Below are 22,071 nucleotides of genomic sequence, written 5' to 3'. Positions count from 1 at the left end.
CTAAGGTTGAACTAACTCTACTAGGACCCCATATATCAGAATGAACTAAAGAGAAAACAAACTCTGCAAGCGGAAAGGTGGTTCGGGTATGTTCCCCAAGCTGACACAACTCACAATCTAATGTAGACAAACTAGACAAACTAGGCACCATCTTCTGAATATTTGATAAACTCGAATATCCTAAAAGTTTGTGAATTAGGTTTGGAGGATCTGTAATTGGATATGCTGTGGAGAGATTGAGTGAATTAAGGCAGTAAAGGCATTGTGATTCACGCCCTGTGTCAATCGTCTGTCCCGTACTGCAGTTCTACGTAATAAAAGAATCATACATATTGCAATGGAGGGCACTAGTCAAACGACTAACAGATGCACGACTAAAAGAACAGCTAGGGACATAAAGATAGGGGATTAGCTTGTCCAACTCCTTTTTCTTTAGTTTGAACCTATTGGCTAAAGTAATAGTGGGAAGAGACTGTGAGTATATAATATTCGATAAAAGTGATTTATTACCAGAGGTATGATTAGAAGCGCTTGAGTCCATGGCCCACGGTCCAAGAGTACTAGACTGGGAAACACAAGCAAAAGAATTACCAGCAACAAAAGTATTAGTATGAGCAACCGAGGCTACTTGTAAAGATGTCTGCTTACTTGCTCGATATTGAAGGAACTCATATAGCCTTCAGATAAAGAAAATCTCTGGTTACCTATGGTCTCGGTCTGAGCAACATAAGCATTTCTGGGTGGTCGATCATATAAAGAATATCACACTTTACGAGTGTGTCCAAGTTTAATACAATAAGAACACTTTGGTCGAGATCTCTTCCAAAACGACCTCCTCCTCGTCTATTCTCCGTAGTTTGAGATGCCAAATTTTCTACTGTCTGGGATGCGAGAACAGAGGAGTCAACTGTCTGTGATCTCATCACTGGGTGACCGGGTGCTGCAGCAAGGCGAGGTAATTGAGAGAATAATTCATCAACTGTAGGGACAGTTAGACTAGCCAAAATCTGATCACATACTGAATCAAAGTCATTAGGAAGTCCAGCGAGTGTAAGAAGTAGAAACATCTTCTGTCGTTGCTCTTGTTGCTTTTCAATACTAGCAGAAACTAGCATCAACTTCTCAAATTCCTCCATGACTGCCTGTACTTGTCCCTGTAGATTTTTGAGAAGAAGAAAAGGCTTCTTGTATTTCTGTATATTTCTTACATCCCTAAACAAAGGTAAACACTAAGTCCTATGACTATTTTAGGAAGAAAAATAAATTACAATCAATCAAAATAAGATCAAATCTCAATCAAAATCAAATATTTCTCAATCAGAATAAAATCTTTCCTAATAATTAAGTTAATCAACACTCTCCCTCAAGTTAGTGCAAAGATGTCGCACATGCCCAACTTGCAAATTAGTGTATGAAAAGTCCGTTTGTTGAGACCTTGGTAAACACATCAGCTAACTGTTTTTTCGATGGCACATGAAACAAACTCATGACACCAGTTGTAATTTTTTCTTTGATGAAGTGTTGATCAATTTTCACATACTTTGTTCGGTCATGTTGTACTGGATTATGTGCTATACTGATGGCAGCCTTATTGTCACAGTACAAGGAAAGTTTTCCTTTTTCAGACAGTCTCAATTCCTCTTGTAGCTTTTGTAGCCAAAGCAATTTGCAAACACCCTGGGCCATAGCTTTATATTCTGCCTCTGCACTTGATCTAATAACTATACTTTGCTTGTTGCTTCTCCAATTAACCAAGTTTCCTCCTACGAGCGTGTAGTAACCAGATGTAGATCTTATGTCATACAGAGATCCAGCCCAATCCGCGTCTGTAAAGGTTTCTATTTGGAGGTGGTCATGTTTGAGAAAAGTAGACCTTTCCCGGGAGCAGACTTCAGATACGGCAAAATGTGAAAGACAGCTTGCATATGAGGATCTCGGGGATCATGCATGAACTGACTCACCAGGCTAACTGAATAGGCTATGTCTGCTCTAGTGTGAGAGAGATAAATGAGTCTTCCAACCAACCTCTGATATCTCTCCTTATCAACTGACTCCCCAACTCCGCTTTGTAACTTGTGATTGCTTTCAACGGGTGATTCTGCGGGTCAGCAACCTGTCATACCAGTTTCTTTTAAGAGATCCAGAATATACTTCCTCTGAGAAATAAAGATTCCTCTTTTTGATCTAGCAACTTCAATTCCCAAGAAGTACTGCAATTTTCCTAGATCCTTGATCTCAAATTCATGTGCCAACAACTTCTTCAATCGGACCATCTCCTCTTTGTCATCTCCTGTCATTACTATGTCATCAGCATAAATTATGAGAAGAGTTAGTTTATCTGTATGATATCTTATGAAGAGGGTGTGATCAGCATTGCTTTGTTGGTAACCAAAGGATATCATTGCTTTACAGAATCTGTCAAACCAAGCGGGGGATTGCTTCAGTCCGTACAAGGCTTTCTTCAATCTGCATACCTTTCCTTGACTTTGTGCATTATCAAATCCAGAAGGAATCTCCATATACACCTCTTCTTCTAAGTTTCCATGAAGAAATACATTCTTCACATCAAGATCCCAATCAAGATTAGCTGCACAAAACAAAAGAATTCTAATAGTGTTCATTTTAGCAACAGGGGTAAATGTCTCTTGATAATCCACTCCATAAGTCTGAGTGAATCCCTTAGCCACCAATCTTGCTTTGAATCTTTCAATCGAACCATCAGCTTTGTGCTTCACAGTGAAAACCCATTTGCAGCCAACCAACTTCTTGTTTGATGGTGAAGTGACAAGTTTCCAAATCTCATTTTTTGACAAGGCCTTCATTTCTTCAATCATAGCGTGCTTCCATTTAGGATCTGCAAAAACTACCCTCCAGACACATAAGAAATAACAAGGCAAATGCTCTATAGGAGGGAGACAAAGATTATAGGAGATAAAATTAGATAAATGGTGTTTGGTGGTGCAAGATCTGACTCCTTTTTCTGTGAGCAATAGATTCATCTAACTCATTAAGAAATGTAGATAACTTACTAGTAGAAGAAGTTCAGCTTCGGTAGATTGCATGATGACTTTTTCTGCTCTATTTTTCCTTGAGTAAGTTTTCAGATCAGGCCTATCCAAACGCCCAATAGTCTCCCTCTGAATTCTTTCTCCAATTTCACTTTCCCCTAGTGACAATGTCATCAAGAGGTCCAGTAATGGAACTGGGTAGAATCACATCTTCCTCCTTACTGCTCTCCCCCTGAGAGGTGATGAGGTAATACTAAAATAGGGCTCAGATTCTCGAAAAGTAACATTCATGCTAACAAAAGATCTCCTGGAGGGAGGATGATAACATTTGTAACCTTTCTGTGTCGGAGAATGCCCAATGAAAACACACTTTATAGCTCTAGGATCAAGTTTCCCATACACCCAACCACCTTTGGAGGAACAATATATTCATTCTTACCCTTTAAAGCTTCCAGAGAACTTTGAAAATTGAGGGGTTTAAGTGGCATTCTGTTGGTAAGATAGGCAGCCGCTAGAATAGCATTCCCCCGATGAGGTTTTGGTAGATGCATAGTGAACATAAGAGATCATGCTACTTCTAACAAATGCCATTTTTTTCTTTCAGCGACCCCATTTTGTGCACTAGTGTAAGGACAACTAATCTGATGTACTATCTCATTGGACTCCAAATAAGCACCAAATCTTTTATCCATGTCTTCGCTGCCATTGTCAGTTTTCAAGATTTTTGTTTTGGCATCAAACTGAGTACAAATCATCTTATGAAATGACTGAAAACAAGATAAAACTTCACTTTTGGCTTTTAACGAATATACCCAAGTCATCCTAGTGCAGCAATCAATGAAAGTAACAAATCATCGACTACTAGACAAAGAAACAGTTTGTGTAGGACCCCATACATCAGAATGAATAGTCATAAACGGAGTTGTGCTTCTATTATCACTCACATGATAAGAGTTTCTAGTATGCTTGGCATATTCACAAGCATCACAGAACAAAGATTCAAATTGAGTCCTTGAAAACAAATTGGGATATACCTCTTCAAAATAAAGAATGATGGGTGTCCTAATCGTTTATGCGCTGTATTATTTCTTGGTTGACATCCTTACTTTCCTAAAAAAGGCGTGACCAGAGTTTTGAATTCCATCTAATATATATAAGCCATCATGCGATCTACCACTGCTAATCCTTTTCCCTGTTTGAAGATCCTGAAAAAAATAATGATCGGGAAAAAACTCGATTTTATAGTTTAGAGCTTTGGTGATGGCACTAACAGATAAAAGATTGACAGGAAACTCAGGGACATGGAGCACAAATGATAGTTTAATATTAGGAGTACAAACGATAGAACCTGTTCCAGATATGTGTTAAAGAGCCATTGATTATTTTAACATTATTTCCTTTGAGACACGGAGAATAGTTTTGAATGCCTTTAAAAGAGTCTGTCATGTGTCTATTTGCACCAGAATCAATAATCCAAGAATTAAGGTGAGCGGCAAAGGCAGTAACTGATTACACATAATTGGATGTGGCAACATTAGCGGAGTCAAGTTTGGCTAGGAGGCGACAAAGAAGCTGAATTTCATCCGAAGACAAGATTTCTCCAGAAACCGTCTCCTTGAATGTCTCCATATTTTTTGCCCAATCAGAAGGAAATCTGAAGAAAGTTGCTCAAAAATAATCTACCTCGCCGGAAACCAAATCTGTCTCGACGGAACCAGAAAAGGTTTGTGTTGTGGACAGCTACCAAGAGAGAGAAAACTCGACCTCTTTGATAAAAACGGAGCCCTAGTGCTACGAGGGAGATAATTCACCTAAAAAAGGCAGCAATAGCTGATACCATATAGATTTTGAGAAGAAGAAAAGGCTTCTTGTATTTCAGTGTATTTCTTACATCCTTGCAAAGGTATTTATACACCAAGTCCTATGACTATTTTAGGAAGAAAAATAAATTACAATCAATTTACAATCAATTACAATCAATCAGAATAAAATCAAATCTCAATCAAAATCAAATCTTTCTCAATCAGAATCAAATCTTTCCTAATAATTAAGTCAATCAACAGTCTCAAGTAAGTAGACATATCCGATTACTATTTCTTCAAGTTTGTCATTCGCGATATCACATCATAGAAACGAGATATGTCATTAGTGCATAAAGTGCGAGCCTTTTCCCAAACTAAATAACATGTATGGAATGGACGAAACAAAGGCATCAGCTTGGGATCAAGAGATCGCCACAAGATGCTACATAATTGAGCATCGATCTTTTACCAAAGTGCTTTAATGTCGCCGGAAATTGAAGCACGGCGACTGTTTGGCTGGGTTTTCTTTCCCAGATGTGTCTCACTCATGTTCTGATACCATGTAAATTAATTATAATACAATGAGCCCTATTTATAACTATACACAATACATATTCTATTCCTATTCCATGTGGGACTAGGACTAATTATATATTAATTACATAACTATCTAACAAGTATAAACAAAAAGGTGATGAAGCAATTTACTTCAAACCATTTCATTGGTATAGCAAGTTGATAAAGCAATCCTCTTCCCTGCTGATTTTATTCCCTTTATTTAGAACGCTGACTTACAATTCCAACTATGAAGGTACTTTATATGTTGGGTTAAACCCTTATATCACATTTAGTTGTATTGTCAAACTTTGTAGCAATGATTGCATTGGTGACTTATGTGTTGATTCCTTTCTAATCATTATACCATCCCTGCTTTACAATTGTTTATCACTAACTTATTGGAAAAGTATGGCTGGAGGCTTGGGAACTCGTTTGTGTGATTAGCAATTCCTCTGCTTTTATTGGCTCAATCACTGCTACATTGTTTCATTGCGTAGTATGATTAATTTGGCGTTTGGTGATGATCCAAGCATCAAGTTGCATTTTTGAAGTTTTTCAGTGGGTTGTAAAAGTTGTCATTAAGCTGTCATGGAAGTAGATCAATATCTTGCTATCATAATGAGGAATAAAAGGTGCTCCGCAGTACGTATGTGCACAGCGAGCTTAAATCAACATATAAGTCTCCAGAAATTAATGACTGGAACATGTGTACTGATTGCTCATTTCTAGTTACTATGTTCAAGAAGCAGAGAAAGCATTGGCTCATTTGACTGTACTGTTTAGCAGATGCAATCTGGTTATACAGAGTAATAAATTGGACTTGAAATAAATTGATCTTACTTTGGTTTTATTGAATTTCCTAGTTTGTTGAAGCGTGGACGACAGAATAATCTGGAATATAATACGAATTCTGTGCGTAGCACATGAACCACGTGTTTATTGTCATGTTCATGTCTGGTACTCATGTAATGGTAGTTGGATTCGAGTCCAGCACTAGCAAGTGGGGATGGTAATACTTAATTATTGTGTTTTAATTCTCGGCATAAAGTTTACTCAATTTATTGGACAACAAAATACGCTAAATGTGTATAAATTATTTCCCAATTGAATGTATTTAGAGCCATACTATAATTTAGAAAGGCAGAAATGACGTACTATAAGTAACAGATTTGAATTCACAAGCTCGTTATGAGAATCAAAAAATCATTTAACCAAATAGAGCAAAGAAGAAAGTGAGTTGCCTCCTATCCCAAATTAAAGCATATTTTGAGACTCTTATGGATATAGCCATATGGTGCAGAACCATGTCGTGTTTTGCCTCTCTTGTTTCATGGGCTGCTTCTTCCATTATCTTCTTCTTCTACTAACTTTCAGAATCTTATATAGTTCAAATCAATTTGATGGACATATGCGTAAGATGTAAAATGAATCAACCTTTTTTCAAAGTGCTTTATGGTGATCTGCTTCCCATTATGACCAACAAGTGTTTTGGGACAATCAAGGCCCCTGGTGCATTGAGGTGCATGCGTTGTCTCACCTCAAGGTGCTTATTTCAAGTAACTTTGAAAGTATTAATTAGTATTGGCTGTGTAGAGAGTGTCTGGGGAAGGAGTCAAGGATCTTATGATTAGGTAATTCTGTGGTTTCTTCACTTAGCATAATGTGCTAAATGTCATTGCCTTTTGCATTCTCAAAGTGAAACTTTTCCCCAAATGTGTCGTAAACATGTCAATTAAAAAAAGGCACACCTGGAAACATATTGGCAATTTGATATGGCAGCAATGAATATTGATGTCAATCAGTGCATTACTAGACAAGTTTGAACCATGTTTATGAGTAATATATTCGTCATTAAAACTATCACATGAACCATAGGAGTGGTGGAGTTGGCTTAGGCGGCATGGTTCGCTTTCCCATTGTAAAAGTGCTGGTGGCATGAGTAGTAAGGATAGCTGACCATTTCAGTTTGGAATTTTTGCTTTCTTTTTCTCCTGAAAGACTGACTTCATTTGCTTTATATTGATTTGAAGTAGATAAGCTGTGTTGTGCGCATTTCTGGTTCTGTTTGTCAGCTGATGAAATTTTGTTCTGCATCTTTTCTTTTCCTTGCCAGACAAGGAGGCATTGCGTCTAGTGGCCTTCATGCCTGCCGCAAATGGTACACGTTTGGTGACAGCAAGCTGCCTTTTCACACGTCTGACAATTAATCTTTCCCCATTTGCTTTTGAACTCCCTTCACTCTACCTGCCTTATGTGAATATCCTTAAAGACTTGGGCCTCCAGGACAATCTTTCTATATCTTCCGCAAAGACCCTGCTTTTGAATCTTCAAAAAGCATGTGGATATCAGCGTTTAAATCCAAATGAATTCCGTGCTGTGATGGAAATTGTGCATTTCATCTGTGATCAAGCAAACACTTCTGACATGAGCACTTGGTGTTCTGAAGCAGTTGTCCCTGATAATGATTGCAGACTTGTACATGCTAGGTCATGTGTATACATAGATTCTTATGGTTCTAGCTACATCAAGTATATTGATATTTCCAAGCTGAGGTTTGTCCACCAAGATCTCCCTGGAAAGTTATGCATTGCCTTTGGAATCAAAAAGCTTTCGGATGTGGTTATAGAGGTACCCAAAAGTATCTGGTTACTTATATAAATTTCTACTCTACATAAGATTCTGGTCATGTTCGTGCACTGAAGAATTCATGTTTGCTATATGTACTTGAATTTTTTCACCCCCATTTCTTCCTTGAATGATTAAATCTACACTAACAAGTTCTTCCTGTATTCCCGCATGATTAATGTCTCTTATATGATGTTAATGGGCTATTTCCAGGAAATATATTGTGAAGAACCTTTGCAAACTTTGGAATGTATTGGATCAGTTCCAGTAGAGGCTATAAGGCACAAGTTGTTGAGCAGATCCTTTCAAGCTGCAATGTGGACTGTGGTCAGTAGCACGGCAAGCAACATTCCTAGCATTGATCAGGCTACCTTTGAGCTCATGAGAAGTTCATTGAAATTGGTTGCGGAGAAATTGAAATTTGTTCAATGTCTATATACACGCTTTGTGCTCCTTCCAAAATCTTTGGATATAACTCAAGTTAGACAGGAATCGTTGTTCCCGGAGTGGAAGGATACATCACGTAACCGGGCCCTTTACTTTGTTGAACAGTGTAAAACTTCTGTGCTGATTGCCGAACCACCAGACTATGTCTCTATTGCTGATGTAATAGCAATTGCTGTAAGCAGGGTTTTGGACTTCCCCATCTCATTACCAATGGGCTCTCTATTCCTCTGTCCTGAGGGCTCTGAGACTGCCCTTGTCGATATCTTGAAACTTTGTTCTCAGATGCAAGCTAATGGAAGCAAAAGTGAAAAAGATGGTCTTCTTGGCAGGGAACTATTACCCCAAGATGCTTTACAAGTTCAATTTCACCCATTAAGACCTTTTTATGCTGGAGAAATAGTAGCTTGGCGGCAGCAGAATGGAGAAAAGTTGAGGTATGGTAAGGTTATAGAGAATGTGAGACCGTCAGCAGGCCAAGCACTCTACAGATTCAAGGTAGAAACATCACTGGGCTTGGTTGAGCTTCTGTCTTCTCATGTCTTCTCGTTCAAAAGTGTCACAGTCTCTGGTGAGGATTACTCAGCTGATTTCTTGGAGGATTCTGTTACAATGGATAGTACCAGGAGTGAAGGTGTTGCTGGAAGAGTTAAATCAAGACCTTCTGAGGTACATACCCTTGCTAAATTTCTGATTTAGAATCCAATGGTTTATATTTTATAGCAGCAGTTCATTTTTTAGTGATTTGAGCAAAAACATGAGCTCAATTCTGTCTTTTGCTTATAGTAGTAGAGTTTGGAAAATTCTAGTAACTTTCTTTCCTAATAATTCTATTGTGTTTTGGCAATTCCAGATTCACTGCAGTAATATTTAATGAAATGCAATTGTAATTGGTTTTTAAAGACCACCATTGTTATCACAACCTCCAACCAACCATCTATACATGTAGTTATCTTTTGTGTACTCCAGAAATATATGGAAAATGTGCGACGGCCAAAAATGATCAAACTGTTTCTTTATTCCATCATATGCCTCCGCTTTCATTTTCTTATAACTGCCTGTAGGATTACATTCCAAGTCTGTTCTTCTGGGCCTTACTTTCTTCCGTCCTATCCCCTTCGAGCATTGAAGAGTGTGATTTACAACAGTCTAGGTGCTGTCCGGTTAGCGCTAAAAAATCACGAAAAAAATCCAACTGCATGGCTGTTATCTTTCGATGAATGAGCAATGGCTAACATCTATGGTTGATTCCTAGATTTGATCCAAGTGAAGAAATTTCACCTTCCTGGGTCATGGAGACCAAATAACTTAGCAGTATATGTAAGCCTCTTAGAGTAAGATAAAATAAAGAGCTTGCTTGGATGTTATTCCAGGGCAGCTGGTCTTCTTTTTTTCGTTGTTTCCCTTTACAGTGTTGGAATTCATAAATATGAACAACTCGAGCAAACCAACGGGTAATATGAACCCTAGTAAAAACCACTTCTTTAGCATGGTGTGTGAATATGTCTTTTAGGGATCCTTCTGACAGAGCTCCTTGATCCACAGTTCAGCGTCAATAGGTATCTTTGTTGCTTTTAGAAAAATAAGACTCAAAATATGTCGAATTATGCGTCCTTTAAAATCCGTTGTGCTTTTTAGAGGAATTCTTTCTCATTTTCCAATAGAACAAGTAAAGCTTCAATGGTTGGTGTTTTTACCACTTTTCTTTTTTTTATTTTTTAATATTGTTAAGAAATGTGGATCCTAGATCTAACTTACCCTAAAAGCTTGCTCAAGTGGTGAGGATCGTCCAAAACGATAAAAAGGAGATTACGGCCTATTGAAGTGTGACCATCTCATCTAAAAGCTTAAGTTGTTAGAGAGAACACACTTTTATTTACTTAATTATGTCTTCAACACGCCCCCTCACGTGCAAACGTGATTCTTTTTGATGAGCTAAGCATGTGGAAATTCTTTTTGATATTGAGTGGCGGTGAGACTCCAACCCAGGACCTCTGCTTGCTCTGATACCATGTTGAAGTGTGTGACTATCTCATCTAAAAGATTAAGTTGTCAGAGAGAACACACTTTTATTTACTTAATTATGTCTTTGACACGGCCCATGCGCTTAATTGGTGTAGGATTATAACAACCCTCATATGCCCAGGGGTGGACATCTGAAGCGTGGAGTAGCATAACATGTGCCTTGATGCCATGTTGAGAAAAAATGAGACCTAATTCACCTATAAGTTAGCTCAAGTGCTGAAAATTGTCCAAAAGCCATATAAGGAGAATAATTTAAAAAAAAAAAGGCCATATAAGGAGAAAATAGTCCATACAGTTAACCGACTGGGATTCTAACAAATAGTTTGCTCAAGGTCTATATTTTTTGCGAAATTGATCTGAAATTTTGTTACTTATAGAGTTAAGTGATGCTTCTCATAGGGGAACCAGCGGCAGCAGCTTCAAGCACTCCAGCATGGGCGAGTGTCTGCTGCAGAATTGGTCCAGGCAGTTCAGGAGATGCTTTCCGCAGCAGGAATCAGTATGGATGTGGAGAAGCAATCATTACTAGAAACAACAATCACATTGCAAGAGCAATTCAAGGAGTCCCAAGCAGCACTCTTGCTCGAGCAGGTATCTAATGTGAACTATGTATAATTTGATGTATCTCTCCTTGTTTAGTGCACATCTGCCATTTCTGGTTCTCACAGCATTTTTTCCTACTACTTACACGATCATGCTGCCCCTCCCCCAATTCTTCTTGGTGCATTGATGCACACGTGTCCTTAGCTTGCATATTTTCCTCAACCTCAAGAGTCTACAAATTCGAAATAGATACCTGCTTATCACCCAAAAAAAAGTTAAAAGGAAAATGCTGAATTTTAGTGATGAGGAGAGTTAAACCTTCGTTTACAGCAAACAAAGATCTTTCAAACCCTAACTTAAGGAATTTAGGATTCTACTTTGTGGTCCAAAAGAAAATGCAAAGCAAAGAATCAAGTAACATTGCCTGTCACCAATTAAGGGACAATACTGAACTATTCCCTTATCTGACAACGAAACAAAGAGCATAGGAGGCAACTTTGATCAAAGCACTATAGCGTGAATATACTGCATCAAGGGTGCTGATAGAATGACTTCACGAATAACTTTTCTCCCCATGTATGGGCTGATTTTGTCTTGTATCATTAATACCCATACAGTTGAGAGGCTATTTTTTGGGAATATTAAGGTTTTTGTCCTGCATGAAATTTTCAGATATTACTTTGTAAAAATAGTTTGAAGTATTTTTATCATCTTTCTTTATGAAAGGATAATTAGCGTGAGAAATAGTAGTCGAGAGAATTTATAGGAATGCGTGGCTTTTACACCTCATGCTTCTATCTAATTATATATATATATGTTTTCCAATGAGTGCTTTACACTTGTCCAATGTGGGACACTAATATGTACAGTGCTACACTAACCTATCTAACACTCTTCCTCAAGGCTGTGCATACACATCGTATGTGCTGAACTTCCTACGTACATAACTAACTTGAGAACGTGCGAGATATTTGGTAAATATGTCTGCAAGCTGATCATTGAACTTTACAGATCTCGTGACAGTAACTTCTGAGAGTGACTTTTCTGTCAAAGTGACAATAAATTTCTATGTTGTTAGTCCTCATGGAATACTAAATTTGAAACGATATGGAGCACAACTTGATTATCACAAATAAGTTAAATTTGAGTGGTGACTTCAATTTTTCCAGCATATGTTCGGTCCTTATGAGTTCACAACTGCCATGAATGGATATTCAGCTTTAGCATTGAAAAGCTCAGCCTTTCTGTCTTTGATTCTATTTTATATTTATTTTTATCTTTTGGCTAGAAACAGAATGGGAAGTAACTTTTAGCTGCCAACATTGACCATGCCCGACAAAAATAGATATATATGAAGGGTTTTAAATTAACTGTGTACTTTGTTTTTTCTATAGCAAGCGACTGAAAAAACCTAATGCTCTTTATCATTCCCTCTCCTCTCTGTTCTTTTCTCCTACACAGGCTTCTTTTCTTTCTTCTCCTTTCTTTAATCCAACACACTGTTTGGAATGAGTATCGAGTTTCTTCTCCTTTTTTATGAGAATTTTTCATACAAATTTGTTGGTTGCAATTGAGGTTCCACGAAACAGTATTTGATTAAAAGTTTATCAAGTTTCTCTGCTAAAATCTGCTGCTAATTGCCTTATGAACTCATGGGATGCTAAAGACAATTCAACAGTGAAGTAGAAATGAACTATGTCAATATTGTTATAAAATAAAAACTGTAAAGTAAAGACAAGTATAGAGAGAAACTGATATATTATTCAAACTTCAAACTTATGTACACAATGAACTGAAAACTCCTCTATTTATAGAAGAAAGGAAGCAGCTGCGAGGCTTTTCAGGAAGCAGCTACAAGGCTTTTCTTTAGCTGCTTGTAAGCTGTCTGCATGAGCTGCTTGCAACCTGCCTCTTTAATAAGAAGCTGCTGCAAATCATTTCATTGAGCTGCTTGCAACCTGCCTGCATCAGCTGCTTGTAGATAAACTTTAACAGAGTACTAAATAGATAATTTTCTTCAGGAAGATTATCTATAGCGGAGTAATAAATGAACATCCACAATATAATTATTTTCATAACACTCCCCCTTGGATGTTCATTAAAAGGTATTGTGCCTCGTTAAAACCTTACTAGGAAAAACCCTGTGGGAAAAAACCTAGTGAAGGAAAAAGAGTACACATATTTAGTAATACGCATTTCTAGCTGCCTCATTAAAAATCTATCCCATGGGAAGAAACTTTAGTAGGGAAAAAAGAGTACAGTACGTATTTCACTCCCCCTGATGAAAATCTTGTTTCAAATATTTGAGTCTCTGCATTCCAATCTTGTATACCATCTTTTCAAAAGTTGAAGTTGGCAAAGACTTGTGAACAAATCTGCCGGATTCTCACTTGAACGGATTTGTTGCACATCAATGTCACCATTTTTCTGAAGATCATGTGTGTAGAATAATTTTGGTGAAATGTGCTTCGTTCTATCTCCTTTTATAAATCCTCCCTTCAATTGGGCTATGCATGCAGCATTGTCTTCGTATAAAATTGTGGATCTTTTATTACACTCCAAATCACATTTTTCTTGAATAAAATGAATCACTGATCTCAACCATACGCATTCCCTACTTGCTTCATGAATAGCTATTATCTCAGCGTGATTTGAAGAAGTAGCAACAATTGACTGCTTTGTGCAGCGCCATGATATGACAGTACCTCCACATGTAAACACGTACCCGGTTTGAGATCGAGCTTTATGGGGATCAGATAAATAACCTGCATCTGCATAACCAACAAGATCTGCACTACCTTTGTTAGCATAAAACAAACCCATATCAAGAGTTCCCTTTAAATATCGCAAAATATGCTTAATCCCATTCCAATGTCTCCGAGTAGGAGAAGAGCTATATCTTGCTAGTAAATTAACAGAAAATGCTATGTCAGGCCTTGTAGCATTAGCAAGATACATAAGTGCACCAATTGCACTGAGATAGGGTGTTTCAGGACCAAGGAGTTCCTCATCCTCTTCTGGAGGTCGGAACGGGTCCTTATTCACTTCAAGTGATCGAACAACTATTGGTGTACTCAATGAGTGCGCTTTGTCCATGTAAAAGCATTTTAAGACCCTTTCTGTATAGGCAGATTGATGCATAAAGATCCCGTTTGTTAAATGTTCAATTTACAATCCAAGATAAAGTTTTGTTTTTCCAAGATCTTTCATCTCAAATTCTTTCTTAAGATATTCAATTGTCTTTTGGAGCTCTTCTGGAGTTCCAACAAGATTTATGTCATCAACATAAACAGCAAGTATAACAAATTCTGATGTCATTTTCTTTATGAAAATACATGGACAAATAACATCATTTATGTAACCCTCTTTCAGTAAATATTCACTAAGGCGATTATACCACATGCGCCCAGATTGCTTTAAACCGTACAAAGATCTTTGTAATCTGATTGAATACATTTCCCGAGATTTCGAATATGCTTCAGGCATTTTAAATACTTCAGGGATTTTCATGTAAATCTCATTATCAAGTGACCCGTACAGATAAGCTGTAACCACATCCATCATATGTATTTCAAGTCTTTCACGTAAAGCTAAACTGATGAGATATCGAAATGTTATGGCATCCATAACTGGTGAATATGTTTCTTCATAATCGACTCCAGGTCGTTGTGAGAATCCTTGTGCGACAAGGCGAGCCTTGTATCTTTCAACTTCATTTTGGTCATTCCTTTTTCGCACAAAAACCCATTTATGACCAACTGGTTTTACACCAGCAGGTGTTTGGACTACTGGTCCAAAGACCTCTCTTTTAGCAAGTGCGTTCAATTCTGATTGAATTGCCCCTTGCCATTTTGGTCAATTAGATCTTTGTTGACATTCTTCGACAGATCGGGGTTCACAATCCTCACTATCTTGCATAATGTTAAGTGCAACATTATATGCAAAAATATTATCCACCACTATTTCAGATCGATTTAAATTAATCCCATCACCAGTAGAACTTATTAAAAGTTCCTCACTCACTTGAGTCTCGGGTTCATTGATTTCTTCAGGAATCTCAGAACTAATCAGATCTTGGGTCTATTCAGGAGATCCCTTCATAATATCATTTTGATCATTTGTCGATTTTCTTTTTCTAGGATTTCGATCCTTAGAACCCAAAGGCCTACCACGCTTCAGGCGTGCTTTAGGTTCACTAGTTCTTATGCTAGTAGATGGTCCTGCTGGGACATCAATTCGTATAGGCACATTCTCTGCAGGGATATGTGACTTAGTTATCCTTTTCAAATCAGTAAACGCGTCTGGCATTTGATTTGCTATATTTTGTAAATGGATGATCTTCTGGACCTCCTGATTACATATAGGGGTACGTGGATCAAAATGAGATAATGATGAAACTTTCCACACAATTTCTCTTTTGATTTCCTTTTTCTCTCCCCCTAATTGTGGGAAATTTGTTTCATCAAATCGACAATCTGCAAATCGAGCAGTAAATAAATCTCCCGTCAATGGTTCAAGATAGCGAATAATAGAGGGTGATTCAAACCCAATATATATTCCTAACCTTCTTTGGGAGCCCATCTTACTGCGCTGTGGTGGTGCTACTGGCACATATACAGCACATCCAAAAATTTGTAGATGGGCAATATTTGGTTCATGACCAAAAACTAATTGTGACGGAGAATATTTATTATAATGTGTTGGTCTGAGACGGATAAGTGATGCTGCGTGCAAGATAGCATGACCCCAAACAGTAGTGGGCAATTTTATTTTCATAAGTAGCGGTCTTGCTATCAATTGCAGCCGTTTATTAAATGACTCTTCAAGGCCATTTTGAGTATGAACATAAGCTACAGGATGTTCAACTTTTATTCCAACTGATAGACAGGAATTATCAAAAGCTTGAGATGAGAATTCTCCAGCATTATCAAGGCGAATAGCCTTTATAGGATAATCTGGAAATTGTGCCCTTAATCGAATTATTTGGGCTAATAACTTTGCAAACGCCAGGTTGCGAGATGATAGTAGGCAAACATGAGACCATCTTGAAGATGCATCTATTAGGACCATAAAATATCTAAACAGCCCACTTGGTGGGTGAATAGGTCCATATATATCCCCATGTATACGTTCTAAAAAGGTAGGGGACTCAATGCCAACCTTCATTGGTGATGGTCTAGTGATCATTTTGCCTTGATAACAAGCATCACAAGAAAATTCATCATTTGTAAGAATCTTCAGGTTCTTTAATGGATGACCACTCGAATTTTCAGTAATTCGTCTCATCATTATTGATCCAGGATGGCCCAAACGGCCATGCCAAAGCACAAAAGTATTTGAATCAGTAAACTTCTGGTTTACGATAGAGTGTGCTTCAACTGTACTAATCTTTGAATAGTATAAGCCAGAAGATAAAGTTGGTAACTTTTCTACAATGCATTTCTGGCCAGAAATATTCTTTGTAATACAAAGATATTCCACGTTCATTTCATCTATTGTCTCAACATGATACCCATTTCGGCGGATATCTATAAAACTCAACAAGTTTCTTCGGGACTTGGAGGAGAATAATGCATTGTCTATAATAAGTTTTGTTCCCTTAGACAGAAATACAATAGTTCTTCCGGAGCCTTCAATCAAACTTATATTACCAGAAATTGTAGAAACATTTTCTTTTTCCTTATGCAAATAAGAAAAGTATTTCTGATCTTTGAATATGGCATGAGTTGTTCCACTATCAATTACACAAATATCTTCATGATTGGTTTTTGATCCAAACATAATTTGAGGATTATCCATATTCTTCAAAATGACATAAACAAAATAAATATGATAGTAAACATTATTATCAAAGCATAACTTTTATTTATGTACAACAATTACATAACCATACTATCTACTACAAACAACAAAAATTAAAATATTTACATTTCTACAGATTCACTACCGATCACATGACTTGTTTCTCCTTCTGGGAGTGCAAAATAATCAGCTACATCCAAATGCATGAAGTCTAAATTATCTTCAGAAATAAAATTTGCTTCAACATTTTTCTCTGTCTTCTTCGGGGAGGCTTGATACAGCTCAACCAGGTGCTTTGGCGTACGACATATACGTGACCAGTGCCCTTTTCCTCCACATCTATAGCATGCATTTTCTGGCTTTGCTTCTTGCACCGCGTCATGCTTTTGTTCCTTCCTTTTCCTCCACATCTATAGCATGCATTTTCTGGCTTTGCTTCTTGCACCGCTTCATGCTTTTGTTCCTTCTTTTTTCACTGCTGGTGGTGAGGAGGGTTCTTTGGTGCATTGTTATTACCACGATTAGAGTTTCCTCCCCGACCACGGCCATGACCACGACTGGGGCCACGTCCTCTTCCACGCTTAGCTTGGTGGAAGTTCGTCCCATTCACTTCAGGGAATGGACAAGAACCAGTAGGTCGGCTTCATGGTTTTTCATTAATAGCCCATTATGTGGCTCGGCTACAAGAAAATGTGATATAAGTTTAGAATACTTTTTAAATCCCATCTCTCGATATTGCTGCTGCAAGAGCATATTCGAGGCATGAAAAGTGGTGAAAGTTTTCTCCAACATATCATGATCAGTAATATTATCATCACATAGTTTCAATTGGGAAATAATTCTGAACATAGCAGAATTATACTCACTGATAGATTTAAAATCTTGTAGACTTAGATGAGTCCAATCATAACGTGCCTGTGGAAGAACGACCATCTTCAGGTGGTCATATCTATCTTTCAAATTATTACACAGTATGACTGGATCTTTAACAGTAAGATATTCCATTTTCAGGCCCTCATCAAGGTGATGACGTAGGAATATCATTGCTTTGGCACGGTCTTGGTTTGATGCCTGATTTTTATCTTTGATGGTGTTTGCTAGACCCATCGCATCAAGATGAATTTCAGCATCAAGCACCCAAGACATGTAGCTTTTGCCCGATATATCTAGGGTTACAAACTCAAGTTTAGAAAGATTTGACATTATTTAGAAAAAGAAAGTTCGTACCTCTGATACTTTCAAAGTATTTTCTCGAGATGGCAGAGTCTCGTGCTGATAACGTGTTATAAAATAAAAACTGTAAAGTAAAGACAAGTATAGAGAGAAACTGATATATTATTCAAACTTCAAACTTATGTACACAATGAACTGAAAACTGCTCTATTTATAGAAGAAAGGAAGCAGCTGCGAGGCTTTTCAGGAAGCAGTTGTAAGGCTTTTCTTTAGCTGCTTGTAAGCTGTCTGCATGAGCTGTTTGCAACCTGCCTCTTTAATAAGAAGCTGCTGCAAATCATTTCATTGAGCTGCTGGCAACCTGCCTGCATCAGCTGCTTGTAGATAAACTTCAACAGAGTACTAAATGGATAATCTTCTTCAGGAAGATTATCTATAGCGGAGTAATAAATGAACATCCATAATATAATTATTTTCATAACAAATATAATGCTAATACCCCCACCTCTTTTTTAGTGGTTGCTTTTCTAGAAACATAATGTCATTTTCTTGGTCCCTATGAATGACTACCATATTATCATGAATCGGCCTCTCAAAGTTTACAAATATTGTTGTGTGTCGGGTAGACAGTCAAAATTTAGAATATGAACTTGGTGAACCTTGTGAATTTGCAGGAAAAGTTTGACATGGCTACGAAAGAAGCTGACACAGCTAAAGCAGCATGGTTGTGCCGGATCTGTCTCAACACTGAAGTTGACGTTACTTTAGTCCCTTGTGGTCATGTGCTTTGTCGTAGATGCTCGTCTGCAGTTTCCAGGTGTCCGTTCTGTCGGCTTCAAGTCTCTAAGGTTATGAGAATGTTCCGTCCCTGAATACATTATTGCTGCAAATTACCTACCTTCCTACCGTGTACTTCATTGGTGTTATTCAGTTGCCTGGTATGATATCCTTTGCTAGAGGATAATTGATGCAGTTTTGAAGGGTCTCTATTTGAGAGATATTTGAATTATTCTCCCAGTTGCCAAGGAGCTTTACTTTGGATACCATATTAAAGCCCCGATTTATTTCGTGTCAGAAAAGAAATTCTTGCAGATGGAGCGGTATAGAGCTCCACTTTTGAGTTACTTGTATAGATAGGGCATCTTATATTCTAATCATGTACAAAATCTTTGTTTATAAGGTCTAATCATGTACAGAAATTTGCGATGATTTAGTAATTTTTTTGTGGGTGGGGTGGGGGGGGGGGGAGGGGGGGGAGGCTAGGAAACATGGGGATTTGGGTGGAGGGGGTTGAGGAGAGTAGCATAAAAACATATTTTCTAAAAACATATTTTCGACTCTAACTAAATACTAAAAAATATTTTTTGAAAAACGTTTCACTCACCAACCAAACATGGAAAATAAGTGATAAAATCACTCATTTTCTAGGAAAATCCATACACACCACTACTAAAAATAAATAGGTTAAGTTGGGTTGTGCCCAAACTTAACCCATCATTAAAGTAGCTCATGGCCAACCCATTAAAATCTGAGCGGGTTGGGCGAGTTGAATGGCTTTGGGCCACTTTTGCCACCCTCTCCATTTAGTTAGGTTTTACTTTCACAATGTTGGGGGATTTGCATCTATATCTAGTTTTTGGGTCACATTTTAACATATACCCGCTTTGCAAAAAAAATTGCAAGCGTACCTACTTTTCGGTAACTTTAGGCATACGGGCCTGAAGTAGTAAAAATTTATGTCTGAAGTTTGAACTTCAAAATTTTTTGCCTGAAGTGTAGCCTTATCAAAGCAAAACTTCAGATATTTTTGCCAGAAGTTTGGCCTGACTTGCAAAGGTAATCACGCAAACTTCAGTTCATAGTGCAAGGGAAAACTTCAGTTTCCCCTCACTTCATAGTGCAAACTTCAGACAAATTAGTCTGAAGTATTTCAATTTGTAGTGCAAACTTCAGGAACTTCAGTTCATAGTGCAAAGGGTAAAATTCAGTTTTCCCTCACTTCATAGTGCAAACTTCAGACAAATTAGTCTGAAGTTCTTCAATTTGTAGTGCAAACTTCAGGAACTTCAGTTCATAGTGCAAAGGGCAAAATTCAGTTTTCCCTCACTTCATAGTGCAAACTTCAGACAAATTAGTCTGAAGTTCTTCAATTTGTTGTGCAAACTTCAGGAACTTCAGTTCATAGTGCAAGGGCAAATTTCAGTTTCCCCTCACTTTATAGTGTAAACTTTAGACAAATTAGTCTGAAATTCTTCAATTTGTAGTGCAAACTTCAGGAACTTCAGTTCATAGTGCAAGGGCAAACTTCAGTTTCTCCTTACTTTATAGTACAAACTTACAAATTAGTCTGAAGTTCTTCAATTTATAGTGCAAACTTCAGGACAAATTAACTTTTTTAGTGTAACCAAGAGCATTCATTCAATCATCAACAAATACAAAACAACCTCAATGAATTCGAAAAGAAGACTTAATTTTGCTCGGCTTCTACTAATGAGACCCACGATAGACTAACTCTCTTTTATTTTGAAAAGGATATTAATACAATTTTTTTCCTTCTTAAATAGTGCCAACCTCACGTCATTCATGTTGGAAACAAATTGTAACCGAAAGATTCTTTTACCCTTAGACCAAAATTTCGTTTATTTATTTAGGTAAGGAAATTTAACAAAGTCAAAGTTAGGTAACTACATAGGATATTTCTAAGGAAAGAATTTTTATAAATAAGAAATTTACTCTATTTTAAATTCATAAATATTAAAAGCTTTTACACTGTTCAAATAAGGAAAACTCTAATAATAAAATTTTTTAGTTGATTTTAAAGTGCTAAATATTAAGAAAATAATTAAATTATAATTTTGTCTAATTTAAAATCTACGTTTAAAAGGTAAAAAAAGGCGAACGACATTTCGCTAAGGGCTTTCGTGCTTTTAATATAAATATAGATAATATAATAATAAATTATTATAAAAGTACGAATATTTTAGACTAAATATTGTACGACCCCGAAATATTAACCAACTTTTATATCTTCTAAAAATTAAAATATATTTTGAAACGAGAATCGCCTCTTGGGTAAATTGTCACATCAAAAACCTCATCCTAATTCAAATTTGCTTGGAATCCTTATACGAATGAAGTAATACCCCCTTCCCATATAAATGGTTATATACCGTGCCTATTTGCCGTAGACATTTTCAAATCATCTAAAGCCACATATACATAAATAAACCTAGTATTTGATTTACATATCTTTTGTCATATATGTATAGTAATTTGTAGTTGGCTATAAGCATGAGTAAAACTTCTCTTCTTGCTATCTTTTGATGCATCTCAATTACGTCTTTAATTTTTATTTACCAACCAAAAATAATTCTCCTAACATGGTTTGGTTTTGCTTTGTTTTTATCTTGTACTAGCAAGGAATGCCCGTACTATGCACGGGCCCAACATGGTAAGATTATACTGTGAACAGAGTTTTGCAAGAAATCATTAAGCCATGTAAGCTACAAAATTGCAGGAAATCATTGTTTACCCTAAAAAACGGATAACAATTATATTTGTAAGGGGTTTTAAGAATACGTGGATTAATTCAATACAAACGATAAATTGCGTTAGATTAAACAGATAAAGGACATGATAAATTATCAAACCGATCAAGAGAGGTGATCCCGGACTTAGTAAGAGCCTTAATGAGATGACTGCCCTCGATCCCGGACTCACAATAACGAAGCAATAATAAACAAGAATAAGAACTTTGAATGACAGAGAAAATAAGAGTATATTGCCTTGATATGCGTGTTATAATATTCTTAATGAATAATCACACTCCCTTTATATAGTAGGGAAGTTTTACCCTAAGTAGAATTCCATAAAAGGTAAAAAATTTTCATTTAACTAATCACCGGTTCTCTGCCGATATGTGCCGAGATTCACGCCGTGATATCCGGCCGGTCGCGGATATCACGACCTTTTGTTGGTCGTGCTCGATTGTCTGGTAATGCTCTCCGAGGCTTTTGGGGTTCGAACCGGACCTGGGGGTCATGGCCCTGATACTTCCGAGGGTGCCCGGATCCCGGACCAAAGGGCTTCTT

At 37.2% G+C, this 22,071-nt stretch overlaps 1 protein-coding gene across 2 annotated transcripts in view; it reads left to right on the top strand.

Annotated features, from left to right (window-relative positions):
* Window positions 1-19,183, top strand: part of LOC107798600 (uncharacterized) — a 54,733-nt gene extending 35,550 nt beyond the window's left edge. The window contains exons 10-13 of one of the 2 annotated variants that reach the window (XM_075226628.1): window positions 7,482-7,996; window positions 8,207-9,106; window positions 10,862-11,053; window positions 18,655-19,183. In XM_075226628.1, the coding sequence (XP_075082729.1) occupies window positions 7,482-7,996; window positions 8,207-9,106; window positions 10,862-11,053; window positions 18,655-18,852 (1,805 nt within the window). In that variant the 3' untranslated portion in view covers window positions 18,853-19,183. Of the gene's footprint in view, window positions 1-4,471; window positions 4,618-7,481; window positions 7,997-8,206; window positions 9,107-10,861; window positions 11,054-18,654 lie in introns of those variants that run through there. The other variant, XM_016621615.2, reaches the window with a different exon arrangement.
* Window positions 19,184-22,071: the final 2,888 nt, after the last annotated feature.

This window comes from Nicotiana tabacum, chromosome 12 (assembly GCF_000715075.1).
Source record: "Nicotiana tabacum cultivar K326 chromosome 12, ASM71507v2, whole genome shotgun sequence".
Taxonomy (NCBI): Eukaryota; Viridiplantae; Streptophyta; class Magnoliopsida; order Solanales; family Solanaceae; genus Nicotiana; species Nicotiana tabacum.
Note: the sequence above shows the minus strand (reverse complement) of the source record. Positions and strands in the feature narration are given on the sequence as shown.